General features: G+C 32.6%; 1 protein-coding gene across 2 annotated transcripts; it reads left to right on the top strand.

Moving 5' to 3' along the window:
* The first annotated feature begins 1678 nt into the window (after window positions 1–1678).
* Window positions 1679–9938, top strand: LOC109002052 (G-type lectin S-receptor-like serine/threonine-protein kinase SD2-2). 2 transcript variants are annotated; one of them, XM_035683897.1, is made up of 4 exons: window positions 1679–1949; window positions 2100–2191; window positions 6892–9453; window positions 9782–9938. In XM_035683897.1, exons 2-4 carry the CDS (start codon window positions 2162–2164, stop codon window positions 9857–9859), a joined length of 2670 nt encoding a protein of 889 aa, XP_035539790.1. In that variant the 5' UTR covers window positions 1679–1949; window positions 2100–2161; the 3' UTR covers window positions 9860–9938. The 2 variants fall into 2 exon arrangements, with proteins under 2 accessions (XP_035539790.1, XP_035539789.1); XM_035683896.1 differs by having other exon boundaries at window positions 2090–2191.
* Window positions 9939–14554: the final 4616 nt, after the last annotated feature.

Genomic DNA, 14554 nt, shown 5'->3' with positions numbered 1-14554 from the left:
AGGCCTTTTCTGGTTATATAAATTAGATGAGATGAAAGTTAAAAAAATATTATTAGAATATAATTTTTTAATATAATTTTTATTTTAAATTTTGAAAAAATTAAATTACTTATTGCATTTTATTTGAAATTTTGAAAAAATTATAATGATTAGATAAGATAAGATAATTTATGTAACCAAACGAGACTTTAATCGATCATTATTTTCTAAATACTCATTGTTTCTTTTTAAGGATATATTGACTCTATTAATAAAAAGAAAAATGATATTTACAGTCTTAAGTTGTATAAATTCTGCCCGCTCTCTTTAAAATAATAGATAAATCTGATATCCACATTAAAAAATTATTATTTAATGATAGACCCTTTTTTTTAAAAAAAAATAGAGTAGTGAGACTTACAGATTTAAAACTATATCTAACATTACTCTTAATAACATATAATTGAGGTCTTCAATTGATTTGATATCTCTCCTGTGATTCAAAATTTTGGTATAACAAGTCAATCTGTCTCTAAATTGTAAAAAAAAAAAACCTATAATCGGAATATTATAATTATAATTCAAAAGGTTATTTTGTTATTTTTATAGATGAGATGAATTAATATTTGAAAATATTAAATTATTTATTTTATTTTATATATAAATTTTAAAAAATTATAATAATTAAATAAAATAAGATGAATTATGAAAACTAACGAGACATTATACTCAATAGTAGCCTAGAGTGAAATGCAGATAACGAGATTGTTTACACTCAATAGCTCAATTCATTTATTAATGAATAGTCCGGCGATACAATGTTATAATTCTTTATTAAATGATACGACTATAAAATTTGACTCATCTCATTTAAATTCAAATAACTTTATAATCAAGGTAATTTAGTTTTATCTTAACTTAAATAAAAAGAAAATATTTATTCATCATTTATTTTCTTATTATTTTATGACGTGATATTAGATGAAATAAACAATATCTAATTATCTAATGTTATGTTATAAGATGATGAAAAAATAAATAATATATAAGTCTCAAATGCATAAATTTTACGCAAATTTTTATAAAAAAAATGACTTCATTATAAAAAGAGAAATGCTTTGAGTCCCGAATTCGAAATCCAAAAAATGTCCTAACTGAAATTTTTTTTTTTACCGAATGATTAAGAAAATATTTTTTAATGATGTTGTGAATTTTTTTTTTAAATATTTATGATAATTAAAAAATACATAAAAAGAAAAAAAAATTATACTATTCAAGATATTTTTTAGATCCCAAATTTAAACCTATAGCAATACTCTTATAAAAAAATGTGAAGAAATGAGATTTATATTTTTATAAAAAGTTTGTACATTTGAGACGTGTAGCGTTACTCTTTTTAAATTTTTTATTTATTTAGTTACATCAATTAATAATATTAATTTATTTGTACCAAATCCCATTACGAAATTAGTACATGTCGAAGTTAGTAGTAATAAATGTTTATTTTCATATCAATGATTTCAGTGATCACATTTTTCTATGATTGGAGAATAATAGAAGAGCAAAGGTCAAAGCAGGAGAAGAACGTTGTGAATAAAACAATGACAGCTGGCAAGCTGCAGGCCAAATGAATTTGGACAAAACTCTGTGTCCTTCATTTCATACACCTGCCACGTGGTCCTATCTTTCATTCCCCAGATGACCTAATTCCCTCTTTCCGCCTGCTTTTCAAAGTAAAGTTTCGAATTCTGGTGGGAACGTCCAAAATTCTCCGTACCGATCGAAATACCGATGACTTTGATCTTTTCCTCCGTTTCGCTTTCGATTCCCACCTGTTTCAGAGTATTCTGAGCATCTCCGACTGTTTCCGCCATTCAGGTCCGTTCAAATCAGCCAGAGCAGCTCATACCTGTGACTGAAACAGTTACGAACCTTTTTTTTTCTCGAGGAGAAGGTGCATTTTCAAAATTGTGAGTCCTTGTTCATTTTCTCTGTGTTTTGTTTCCTAGTCTGATCTCGTTTGCGACATGGCTGTGCCTCTTTGTTCTTCAATTACTTCAACTCTATCTATCTATTTGAAGACTCTGATCTTCTGCTCATATAATTGAAGTGATTCTTAGGCTACTCAGACGATGAAACTCTACAAAATCTCTCTCTGGCAACTTCTTTCAGCCATACACGAATGCACCGCTGCACAATCTCGAACCAGGGGGTAATTTTCAAACCTAGTTTCTTGGATTCATTTCGGAGTTTGCATTTTCATGATTTTGTAATTATGTCTCAGTTTTCAGTAATTAATTTGTAAATTTAAAAATAGCTCACCTCATTCCATTTCCATTCTATTTTATCTAATATCCAAGCATTGCAAATATAAAAACAAATAATCTTCAGTTTAATTCCAAGATGATCTCGTATCATTTAATTTAATTTCATCTTATTTCAATATCCAAACACCACAAATAAATATTTTTCAATTTTAAATTTTCAACTTTTTCATTTAATAATTACAATTTTTCTAAATCTACAAACAAAATATAAAAAATAATTTAAATTTTTTTTAAATTTTAAAACAAGTATTATATTAAAAAATAATATTATAATAATATTATAATATTATAATATTTTTTTTTCAAAATTTTATAAAATATTTTAGTTTAAATTATTAAATTATTATTTATATATTTTTAATTTCATCTCATTCCATTTGGACATCGAGGGCTTCATTTCAAAAGTTTAGATATTAATTTAGTAAATATTATAAATTGGGGTCTTGGACTTAAAAAATTTGAAAGTTACCTAAAGTATTGTAACCATTGTCAAGTCTAAATTTTGGTTAGAATTTCGAGTTTTGGCTATAAAATTAACATTTGGCTAGGTGAATCTACAATGGACTAGCTATTTTAAAGTCAAAATAATAATATAATATTATATATTTTAATAATATTTTATAATTCTTTTTTAATATTTTATAAATACACTCTATATATTAATTAATACTTTAATTTTTACTTAAAATGATTATTTCTCAACTATATTGCAGTTTCTACCAACACAATTTCTACCATATGGTTGCAATTTCTACCAATACTGTACAAAAAAAATAATTGCAATGTCTACACAACATTATCCAACGCAAACAAAGTCAATCAAACTAGGAGATATGAACCAAAGCAAACTAAAATGGTTGCACTTTATATCTACTAAACAATCACTGATCTAGTATATAAACTTATCCAGCCCACAACATCAAGGAGCAAGGAGAATATCTCCTAGTTTTAACATACAGGTCCAAAATAATACAGAAAAATAAACTTTAGCTGAATCTCATAAAATGGAAAACTTCACAATGCCAGTATGCAATAAAACTTGCTAAGAAGAGCATCACAAGCATGTTGTATGCGTCCAAATAAACCTCTCAATGTGGATGGCTTGCCAAATCGAACATAAGGTGCTAACAAACCAACCAAAGCAATATCCACAACCACACCAACTAAAAGATATGCAACATACAACTCAAACTCATGACAAAAAATCCTTCCCTCTTTTCTAAACCTTCGCAAATGTTGCACAATAGGAATCTATGACTATCTGCATAACACCAGATCAACAATAAGAAATCTTCATTACATTAACACGATAAACTTGAAAACAACTCCAAGACCCTAAAATATGCACTCATTCAATCTGAAATGCTTACAGTCTTAAACACCAATCAAGCATTGGTATGCACATGCCACAAAAACAAAATTAGACTACAGAATTGCTCAAGATGACATACCAACTAACTGATTAACGTTCTAATGTGGATTAATGCGTAAACAATTTTACAAACTATAAACAATTTTACAATTGTTTACAATTTACAGTTTTACAATTTTAAAAACTATAATGCGTAAACAATCTGGATTCAATCTACATATTGTTTCTTCCATTCAATCAACAAATCTTCATCATAGAGCCTTAAAACACATCAAGATCCCAATCTTTCTTTAATCGCACATGCACCTACAAATCCAAATACCGCTCAAGAAGCCGTTGCCGAATTCCAGTCGTCTTGGCGGCCTCCAACATATCTGAAGGAAGCTCAACCCCTCGAGCCTTCGTCTCCTTCATCACCTCCTCAAACTTCAATATAGGCTCGAACTCCTTCTTCTCGTCGTTATCGCCACCATTGTGGCCGTATTCTCCAAAAACAGAAAAAAAATAAAACAAAATATGGTAATGCCAAGAAAACTTGGATGAAGAGAGTTGAGAAGATAAAGTCCGAGATGTTTCTACTAATTAAAAGTTCCTAACTTTCCATTACATCTCTATTTTCCTCCACTTTCTACGCATCCAAACAGACCACTTTCCTCCACTTTCTCGAAAAAATTTGTTGTTATCCAGTAGCCTTAGTAGAGTAAAGAGGCCATAGATCAATCTCTCAATACCCTTCTATTTTTACTTTGTAACCCAACGAACGATAATAACAAGAAGAAAATTCACAAACACAAACTGAAGAACCCAAATCGAGAGAGAGTGTTGTGTTCTTCAAAATCATACACATTTCATACTCAAAATACTCAATACAAAGCTTACCCAAATAAAATTTTGGTAGTGGAAAAACTCAAACCGAGAGAGAGTGTTGCGTTCTTGAGCCAAGTCGAGAGAGAGAGAGAGAGAGAGAGAGAGAATCACACAACTGTGAAAGATCGACCTAGGAACAAAAAGACAATCGATCGAGAAAGAGAGAAAATGGAGAGAAGAGTGAGAGAAATTTTAGAAAAAAGACAAACGAAGAAAAGAATAGAAGAGTTTCAATAAAAAGAAAAATGAAGAGAAGAGAAATAAGAATTTCTAAAGAAAGGAAAATACGAGAGAGAAAGAGAGAGGCGATTGGATAAAACAATAAAATAAACATTTGATCTTTCAACAATTGCTCACCAATAGTGACGAGAGAGGTGAATTCTTTGTAGCTGAAAATTAAAAAAATATGACTTTGGCTAGTTTAATATAGTGATTTTAACCCAATTAAATCTAAATTTAATTAACCAAAAGAAACTTATTAAAAAATAATAATTTTTATCCCTGTTTGGTTATTCAGATCCCATTCGTTGAAAAGATGGGGCACCTCGTGAGTGGACTTCAGAATATTGTCCGCTAGCACTAGCAGATCACTTTCCTTGACCTGTTTGGATTTGACCAGAATAGCCTCGACACAAAATATTGTATATTTATGTGTATATATACAATAAGAAACTTTTTAATTTATAATCTTCACTCACCATACATAATATTTTATTTTTATTTTTATTTTATTAAATATGTAGTATATAAATAATCAATAAAATAATTCAATTAATTTTAAAAAAATAAAATCAAAATTATTTAAAATAAAAAATAAAAAAGTGTAATATATAATATACGTAAATGATAAGTAGTAAAACTCAATCATGTTACGTACATAACACATTTTATAATACATTTCACATGTTTTAAAATTAGAATATTTTTATTTTTACAAGATATTTTACAAAACATACCTCATTTTAAAATATAATTGTGTAAAGTGTTATGAAAATTTTTTCAATACGTGACAATCTCATATATTGCTTTAAAGAATTTTTTCCAACATTTATTTTTCCTTAAATTTCTATAACTCCAACTGCTTGAATATTTTGACAAATTCATAGTTTATGAAAACATTGGTTCCCCTTTACCCTTTATTTTTTTGATAAGTCTCCATTAGGACCATTACTTTTATGCTCACAAATGTCCAAATGATATCTCATGCTTCTATTACAATTAATTATACAATGATAAAATTTTATAAATTTATAAAAAAAATTACTTAGCAAGAACTAATAAAGTTTGAGAAATATTTTAGACACAAAAAGATTATACAAAAGTAAACCTATAAAATGATATACCTTGATATGATACGTTAGATTATAAAATTATTTTATTGTAAAGTAGATCTAACGAATCTAATAAAATCATATCAATTTGTGAATTTATTTTTATATAATTTCTTTATGTATATAACACTTCCCATAAGATTTTATTGGACCTAATCTGTGTCATTAAACTATATCAGCCGTTCAAGACTGTCATTGTCCTGATTTTATTTGTAGGATTAATTACTTAATCAAGCTTCGCATAAAAGCCGTAAAGAACTACTACTTAAGAAGTGATTGACACTTGTACAAAACAGACATGAAATTGACCTTTTCACTATATACTTGGAACATTTGATGATCCAAGCTATATTGGTGATGTCTTAATTTTTGTTGCAGAGCCAAATATTGAACAATTATCCTTCCATTTTAATTACCTTTTTCGTTTAAAACATAAAACATATATTATCATGCCAATACCAAAAGAATTATATTATTATATTTTTTTATCATTTTTAATCACTTGGATTATTTTGTTGCATTTTTTAGTAGAATATTAAGGAAAAGAAAAGAACTGTATATTTACCTTTTTGGATTAAAGTTGCCTAAACATATGTAATATCTTCCTTAAAAATCACTTACTTTTAATAATAAAAACAATTTGCTAAATACTATTTTACAAAGTCTTAATAACTCCAATTATCATGTAGATATGTTTTTTGTGATCTTATGCATGAATTACATTTTCTATAAAAATTAATAAGTAGTATTGGAGTACAAACATTAATCTCATTATATGATATTACAATATTAAAAAAACTAGTATTTATATAAGTCATTATGAGAATAATAATTTGTTTTTTGTTTAAAAAAAACAACCTTAAAAAGGAGTACGAGGGTGTTTTTGTAAATTCATCAAGGTATAAGGTTTCTCATTAGCTTCGTGAATCTGGGAATGGGCAACTTTTTATCTGTTTGATAGCTATGAAGAAAGAGGCCTGTGTGATTCATCTCTCTCTCTCTCTCGTCTTTACAGATTCCATTTCATTTTCCAGAGAAATGCTTTCTTGCGTACCAAACAGTGTTGAGGAATCTTACTGAAATGTCACCACCATCACCCACTCTACTCCCGACTTTTACTGCTCTCTTTCTCTCCCTCCTCGCCTTTGCCTCAGCAACGAATGGCACCATTGTCGTCAGAGGAAGCTCCACCACACTCCTAAGCGAAAACGGAACGTTCCAGATGGGATTCTTCAACGCCAACGGCGAGTCCAAGTGGTACTTGGGCATTTGGTACTCCTCCATCCCATCCCGGACCTATGTCTGGGTCGCCAACCGCGAAAACCCAACCAGAAAACTCGAAACGTCGACGTTCGAAGTCGACCGGTCCGGTCGGTTAGCGGTGAAAGAGTCCGAAAACCTAACGGTCTGGCAAAGCTCAAACGTCGAGTTCTCGACGGGCTTGAAGCTCCTGGACAATGGGAATCTGGTTCTGCTCACTCCGGAGGGTATGGTCTCCTGGCAAAGCTTCGATCACCCGACGGACACGTGGCTTCCCGGCATGAACCTCACGAGCGATCAGTTCCTAACCTCCTGGCAGAGCTCGTCAAATCCCTCCCCGGGATTGTATTCTTTGCGGCTGAAGACATCGAACTATGGCGAGTTCGAGCTCGTTTATAATGCCACTAAGGTTTACTGGATCACTGGGAACTGGACCGGTGAGGCATTTGCTAATGTGCCGGAGATGACTGTACCGTACATTTATAACTTCAGTTTCGTGGACCCCTTCACCCCGAAGGCGTCGTTTGGGTTCACTTTGAGGTCGCTGGACAACGGGTCGGGCCCGCCGTTGACCGGCTTCAAGATTGACTGTATGGGCCGATTGCAGCAGTACTCGTGGTGGCAACGGTCGGAGAGCTGGAACAGTTTCTGGGCGCGGCCGGAGAGCGTGTGCCGAGTGTACGGACTGTGCGGGAGTCTCGGTCTCTGCGGTAGCATGGGATCGAGGCCCTGCGAATGTCTACCTGTCCCAGGATTCAAACCTGTAGACGACGGGGCATGGGAGTCTGGAGACTATTCCGGTGGGTGTCGCCGGGAGAACGAGAGCTCGTGTAATGGGAATGACGAGTTTGAGAGGCTCGGAGCCGTACGTTTCGATGGGGCCGTGACGCGGTCGTTTTCGGGTAATCGAAAGGCATGCGAAAGGGCGTGTTTGAATGATTGCGCTTGCGTTGGACTATATTACGACGGGAGGAGTAGTTTGTGCAAGAACATATATGGGTCGCTTTTGAATCTCCAGAATATGAGTGATGGTATAGGTGGTGCTGAAGAACAAGTACTGTATGTGAAGAGAACGAAGGAGAAGAGGAAAAGGTTGAATCTTGAGGGTTTGATTGTCGGCATTGTTGGGTCGATTTTGGTTTTGGGATGTGTAGGGGTGGTGGGGTTTGTCTTTATTATAAAAAGGGGAAAGAAGAGGAAAGGAATGGACGAAGATGGTGGTTTTCCGGCAATGAATTTGAAAGTGTTTTCTTACAAAGAGCTTCATTCAGCAACTCGGGGTTTCTCGGAGAAACTCGGGCATGGCGGGTTTGGAACGGTCTTTCAAGGTGTTTTACCGGATTCCTCCACTTTAGTGGCCGTGAAACGTCTGGAGAGGCCGGGCGGCGGAGAGAGAGAGTTCCGTGCGGAGGTGCGCACCATTGGGAACATCCAACACCTCAATCTTGTGAGACTGAGAGGGTTCTGCTCCGAAAATTCTCATAGACTCTTGGTCTACGATTACATGCCTAATGGTCCTCTGAGTGCGTATCTACGCCGAGAGGGGCCTAATTTAAGCTGGGATGTTAGATTTCGGGTGGCACTTAATACTGCCAGAGGCATTGCATATTTACACGAGGAATGCAGGGATTGTATCATACATTGCGATATCAAACCCGAAAATATTTTGCTTGATAGTGAGTACACGGCCAAGGTATCTGATTTCGGGCTGGCTAAGTTAATTGGTAGAGATTTCAGCAGGGTCCTGGCCACAATGAGGGGCACATGGGGCTACGTTGCACCGGAGTGGATTTCTGGGATCGAAATTACCACCAAAGCCGATGTCTATAGCTACGGCATGACATTGCTGGAATTGATTGGGGGTAGGAGGAATGTGGAAGCACCCCAGTCAGCAGACGGAGAGGGCAGAACTGGTGGAGTTGTGGGTAAGTGGTTCTTTCCTCCATGGGCGTCACAACAGATAATTGAGGGCAATCTGGGGGCAGTAGTTGATAGTAGACTTGGTGACGCATATGATATTGAGGAAGCTAAGCGATCTGCACTGGTGGCAGTGTGGTGCATACAGGATAATGAGACAGTGAGGCCTAGCATGGGAATGGTGGTAAAAATGCTGGAAGGTGTGGTGGAAGTGACCATTCCTCCCGTGCCGAAATTGTTACAAGCACTGGTTTCTGGAGAGTCTTTTAGCGGTGCTAAGGCCTCTTCAGGCAATGGGGTATCCGCTGTTGGTGGCTTTTATGGCGAGAATATGGCAGTTGTGTCGGTTGGTGCTTCAGAATCATCTCTTGGGGATGCCTCATCTGCAACAAATGAGAATGTACCTAAGTTTGATGAGGTTGACTGATTGTGCCTAATTGCATACAAGCAAGTAATGCTTGTTGAGTTTCTTTTTCATTTGAAATTGAAGTACCACAAGCGATCTGCTGTAGATGTTTTTTTATGTAAAGCTTGATTTTGCTATTGGGAAAGTTTCCGCTTTTGGTATTGGAGTTCACAAGATTCCAAGGCCTAGTCATCTCTTTATTCAAATGATACACTAATGTCTCTCCCTTTTCCTTTTTTTTTTTAAATTGATGGATCCCTTTTGTCATAGAACACTTCAATGGGAGAATCAGAATCTTACGAGTTTTATTTTGAACATCCAGACATCGCTCGATGCTAGTCTTTCCTCGGAGGTCAATCTTGCTATGAAGCGTGGCAAAACAACCTCATGTGCCACCTAATCTGTGTGTAAAGTTCACATGATGCTATGCATATGTACAACCTTTGGACGACACGTGCGGTTTAAGTAGATTCAACTACTGCAGTCTGCAGATTTCTCTGTATATATATATATATATATATATATATATAGAGAGAGAGAGAGAGAGAGATATTGAAGCCCATAATAGATAGGACTAGGTTGAGAGAGTCCTTACCAAACATGATTAAAGTCTAAAATGAAGTTGGGTTTATGACTTTGGACAACCCTCGGCCTATCTACTATCTTTGATTTTAATGGTGGGGTAGGAAAGTTTTTCGGTACAATCATGATCACAAATTTGACATTCCATGTAGGTAGAATGCAGAGGGATATTGCCCTGTTTGTTATCTCAGGTCAGAACTACAGCAGCATTTAGCTTTTTTTTGCTTTCTTGCTTTTTAATTTCAATCATGAAATATAATGAGCATGGCCCACTTCAACCTACTGCAGTGTGCTGTCAACGTGAAGGATCAAGGGTATCCTTTTCTAGTGCCAAATCGGCGGGTTTAAACTTCATGGAAAAATTTGTTTATATCCTTTCAATCATCTTCTCAACATCTTTTAATATTATATTATTTATAATATCATATTATAAGATGATAAAAAGATGATTAAAAAAATAATAAATAGCATTACTTAAACTTCATACATAGATTGTAGTTATAACATACAATATAATTGTTTCAAATTACCATACAATTTACCATTAATTGTGATGGTTTAATGTTTTTGAGTTATTCCCAAATAGTTTTGTGTGTATTATGTATTGAATTTGAATCTAAATATGAATTCATTTTATGGCCTATTTGGAAACATAACTGTTTTAAAATATTTTTAAATTATTTTACTAATATTTACAAACTATCCATTATTATTTTATTATTATTTATAAATTATTTTATTATTATTCACAAATATTTTGAGATATTTTTAATATCCAAAAGAGTCTGACTACTTGTATTTGCTGTATAAGAATTTATTGAATTTCCTAATGAAATCGAAGTCTTAAGTTATTATTCAAACTCGATGCTTGTGACTTTCTATTGTCTAGGTCCCCCTTTTGTTTGATTCATATGGTGTAGAATGCTATTATAGTCAATACTTGATAGAAAAGCCATTTCTAGCTGCCCTTTCATACCCTTTTGAACCAAAAAAAAAAAAAAAATAGGGATAAATTGTAATTTTTTGGTAGTTTAGATAGGTGATTCCTTTGTTTTCTGTCTTTCAAGAAAGTTGGGTAAAACTAGAATTTCGAAGTTTTAATCAAAGGAACGAATTATCTTGTAGCTTTTTTTTTTTTTTTTAATTTCAGAATGACAAAGTCTAAAATTAAAAACATTATTTCATTATTACGAAAAGGGTTTAAGATTTTGTTTTCTTTTTTATAAACATCAAATATTTTATTTTGACTTATTAATCTTGTATTATTATTAGGGCTCCGTTTGGATATATAAACAATTTCATTTTATCTTATTTTATAATTACAATTTTTACATAAAATATAATAAATAATTCAATTTTTTCAAATCTCAAAATAATAATGATATTAAAAAATAATATTTTAATAATATTTTATTTAATTTTAATTTAAAATCTTCTTATTTTATCTCATTTCATTATCTAAACGGACCAAGTATATCTAGGAAAGATATTCCTCCAAAGTCCAAACCATATTTGATTATGACTAATGGAGTATCCTATGTAAAAGTAATTCTTCCAAATTCCTTCCAATAAAGTTTCACTATCCCCGAATTGGATGACGGACCTATAGTGCTTAACCCAATAAACTTTCTATGGAACACACCAATTAATTGAGAGAAATGCAGACGATTATAATCCTGTAAAATGGTTTTTTTTTTTTTTCGAGTGGAGGGAGTGAGATTTCGAACTATAAACCTTTTTTTTAGAGATTGGGAGCTATGTCAATCAGGTCATAGGCCTTTGACATCCTGTAAGATGAAAAATATGTATGTTTTGTTTAGGGGTGCGGCTACTATGCCGTCCCATTTTGACCGCTGGGGTTACCGTCCATCGTAAATTCTTTTTTTTTTCTTTTTTCTTTTCACATTTTTTTTACATATTTAAATACATTTAAAAAATAAAAAAATATACCAATATATTTAAAATCAATTTCTTAATTATTAAGTTAAAAAAAAAAATTTAACTAACGGTCAAATAGAGGTGTCACTTTGAAGCAAAGGGACACTGCTATGGGTCCCGAATTCGGGACCCATTTTGTGTCCCGAATAGACATTTTATTTTTTTTGTTTTTTTTATGTATTTTTTTAATCATCATAAATATTTTTAAAAAAAATAAAAAAATCACAATATCATTAAAAAATATTTTTTTAATCATTCAATAAAAAAAATAAAAATAAATAAACAAACAGACATTCGGGACACACTTTGGGTCCCGAATTCGGGACCCAAAGCATTTCCCTTTGTGCAATTATCTCGAAAATCTACATGATCTGTCGTTGCAGACTTCTTTATGGCTTATCTCGAAAATCTACATGATCTGTCGTTGCAGACTTCTTTATGGCTTCTCCCAAAAAATATACAGATCTTCGACTTCTTTTGTTGTATATATTCTTGTACATTTCTCTTTTATTGATTATACTTGGTACAAAATTATTGTAATGTTCAAATGATGGAACTGCTTCTTAGTGTTAATTCCATGCACTATCATCAGCAAAATAAATTTATCACGTAGGGTTTTAAGAATTTTCTCTCCTTATTTTTGTTATATTTTTATTAATATTTAAGCTGCGTTTAGATGTTGAATTGAATTAAGTTGGGATGATAAAATATTATTTTTTAATATTATTATTATTTTAAAATTTTAAAAAAATTAAATTATTTATTATGTTTTATATTAAAATTAAAAAAAATTATAATTTTAATTGATGATTTAGAAACAAAACGAAGCCTAATCATCTTGCCGTCAACTTTCATACACACAAGTACATGAATTTTCTGCAGACATGGAGCCAGTTTAATGGAGTTGAAACTTGTGGGGCTACTCATGCGTGCGCTGGTGATCTTGCCTCGCGGCGTGGGCATTGTTCTGAGTCAGACAGTACGTTGTTGGTTGGTGAAAGAATGGGTGGACAGAAGAGGGTTGTCATGTTGATGTTGACCTCCTAGCCTAGGGCATAGCAACTGCTTGGAGGCATTGCATATGTGCAGAAGTGCTTCGATGCAACGCATCCAGTGCTCTGTAGCACCACTCTTGTACGTTTAATTACCTACTGAACACGATTACGCATCAGTCGCATTTTCTGTATAATATAATTTTTTTTTTTTTTTAAACTCAATAATACTATATTGAGGTTTATATTAACAGTAAGCTGATATAAGTAATTTTTTTTATTAATTTATTCTAATTTTATTCTTAAATGAAATACAATGGTATAGTCATTTTGCAATATTTATATGCAAAAATGGCTAACAACAGCTCTAAATAACATGCATGCACTATTTATCTCTGTAAAGTGTAAACATTTGTTCTTATTTCTTTCATTTCCATCTCTTTTTTTCATTCATAATTATTTAGTCATCTTGCATTTATATGCAAAATGAGAAATGATACTTGCAATCATGAGTGTATAAGCGAAGTGTAGTTATTTTGAAAAAAATGAATAAATATGAGACTTACATGAAAAGAAATTAATTTTTTAATAGTAGACTTCACTATTTTTCAAAATGACTGCACAACGTTTATACATTCTACGACTGTATGTAGCATTATTCATGCAAAATAGCTAACAACATGTCAAAATAAGGTTTTCATTGAAATTATTCAAAGTCAATTCGAAATGTATATGACTGAAAGCGTTTTTCTACATTTGACGTGTACTACTTATCTATTTAAAGTGTAAACATTTTTTTTTTATTGCTTCTTTCATTTTCCGTCTCTTGCTTTATATTTCTTGCATTTACACTTTTATTTATAAAACATGAAAAAGTTAATATTATTATAATATTAGATTTTAGTAAAATAAAATAACTCATGATAAAAATTTGTAAAACAATGAAGAGGGTCAAAAGTTCATAAAATAGGACAAACAATTTTTCATTTTTATTGAGCTATTTTTATCATTTTGGCAATGGAGAGACGTTGCAATCACATTAAGATATGCGGAAACATTGAAAATATTGGAAGATATAAGAATATGCATATTTAATGGAAGTTAGTGAAAATCTTATAAACTAATAAGTGAAGAATATTTAAATAATATAAAGTAGGGGTGTTACCCAACCTATACGGGCCAGCCACCCATCCCGCACCCCGTTCTCGCCTAGGTAGGGTGACTACTAAATCTACCCTTGTAACCCGTCCCCGCTTGGGCGAGGTGACTATTTGCATCTGCCTGCGGGCAGATTGACACCACCATTGTCCAACTACCTCTTTCGACAACAAATTTTTCACAAATAAAATCTAACAAAATTGCATCTATATAAAAAAAATGCACAAATCCAACGAAGTTACATATCTAAAGATCTATGCACAGACTGAAGGGCCATGGTCGCGACCCTAGGTCATAAAACTCGAAGACCCATGGTTGCAACTGTGGGTCTTTAACTTACATATCCGCAAAGCGTGATTATGGTCTTGGATTATAAAAACCCACGGCTAAGCCCATGGTTTTACAAATTAAGGTCTGATTTGGTT

This window comes from Juglans regia, chromosome 12, assembly GCF_001411555.2.
Source record: "Juglans regia cultivar Chandler chromosome 12, Walnut 2.0, whole genome shotgun sequence".
Classification (NCBI taxonomy): domain Eukaryota; kingdom Viridiplantae; phylum Streptophyta; class Magnoliopsida; order Fagales; family Juglandaceae; genus Juglans; species Juglans regia.
The sequence above is the reverse complement of the archived record's forward strand: the minus strand, read 5'-3'. Positions and strand labels throughout refer to the sequence as shown.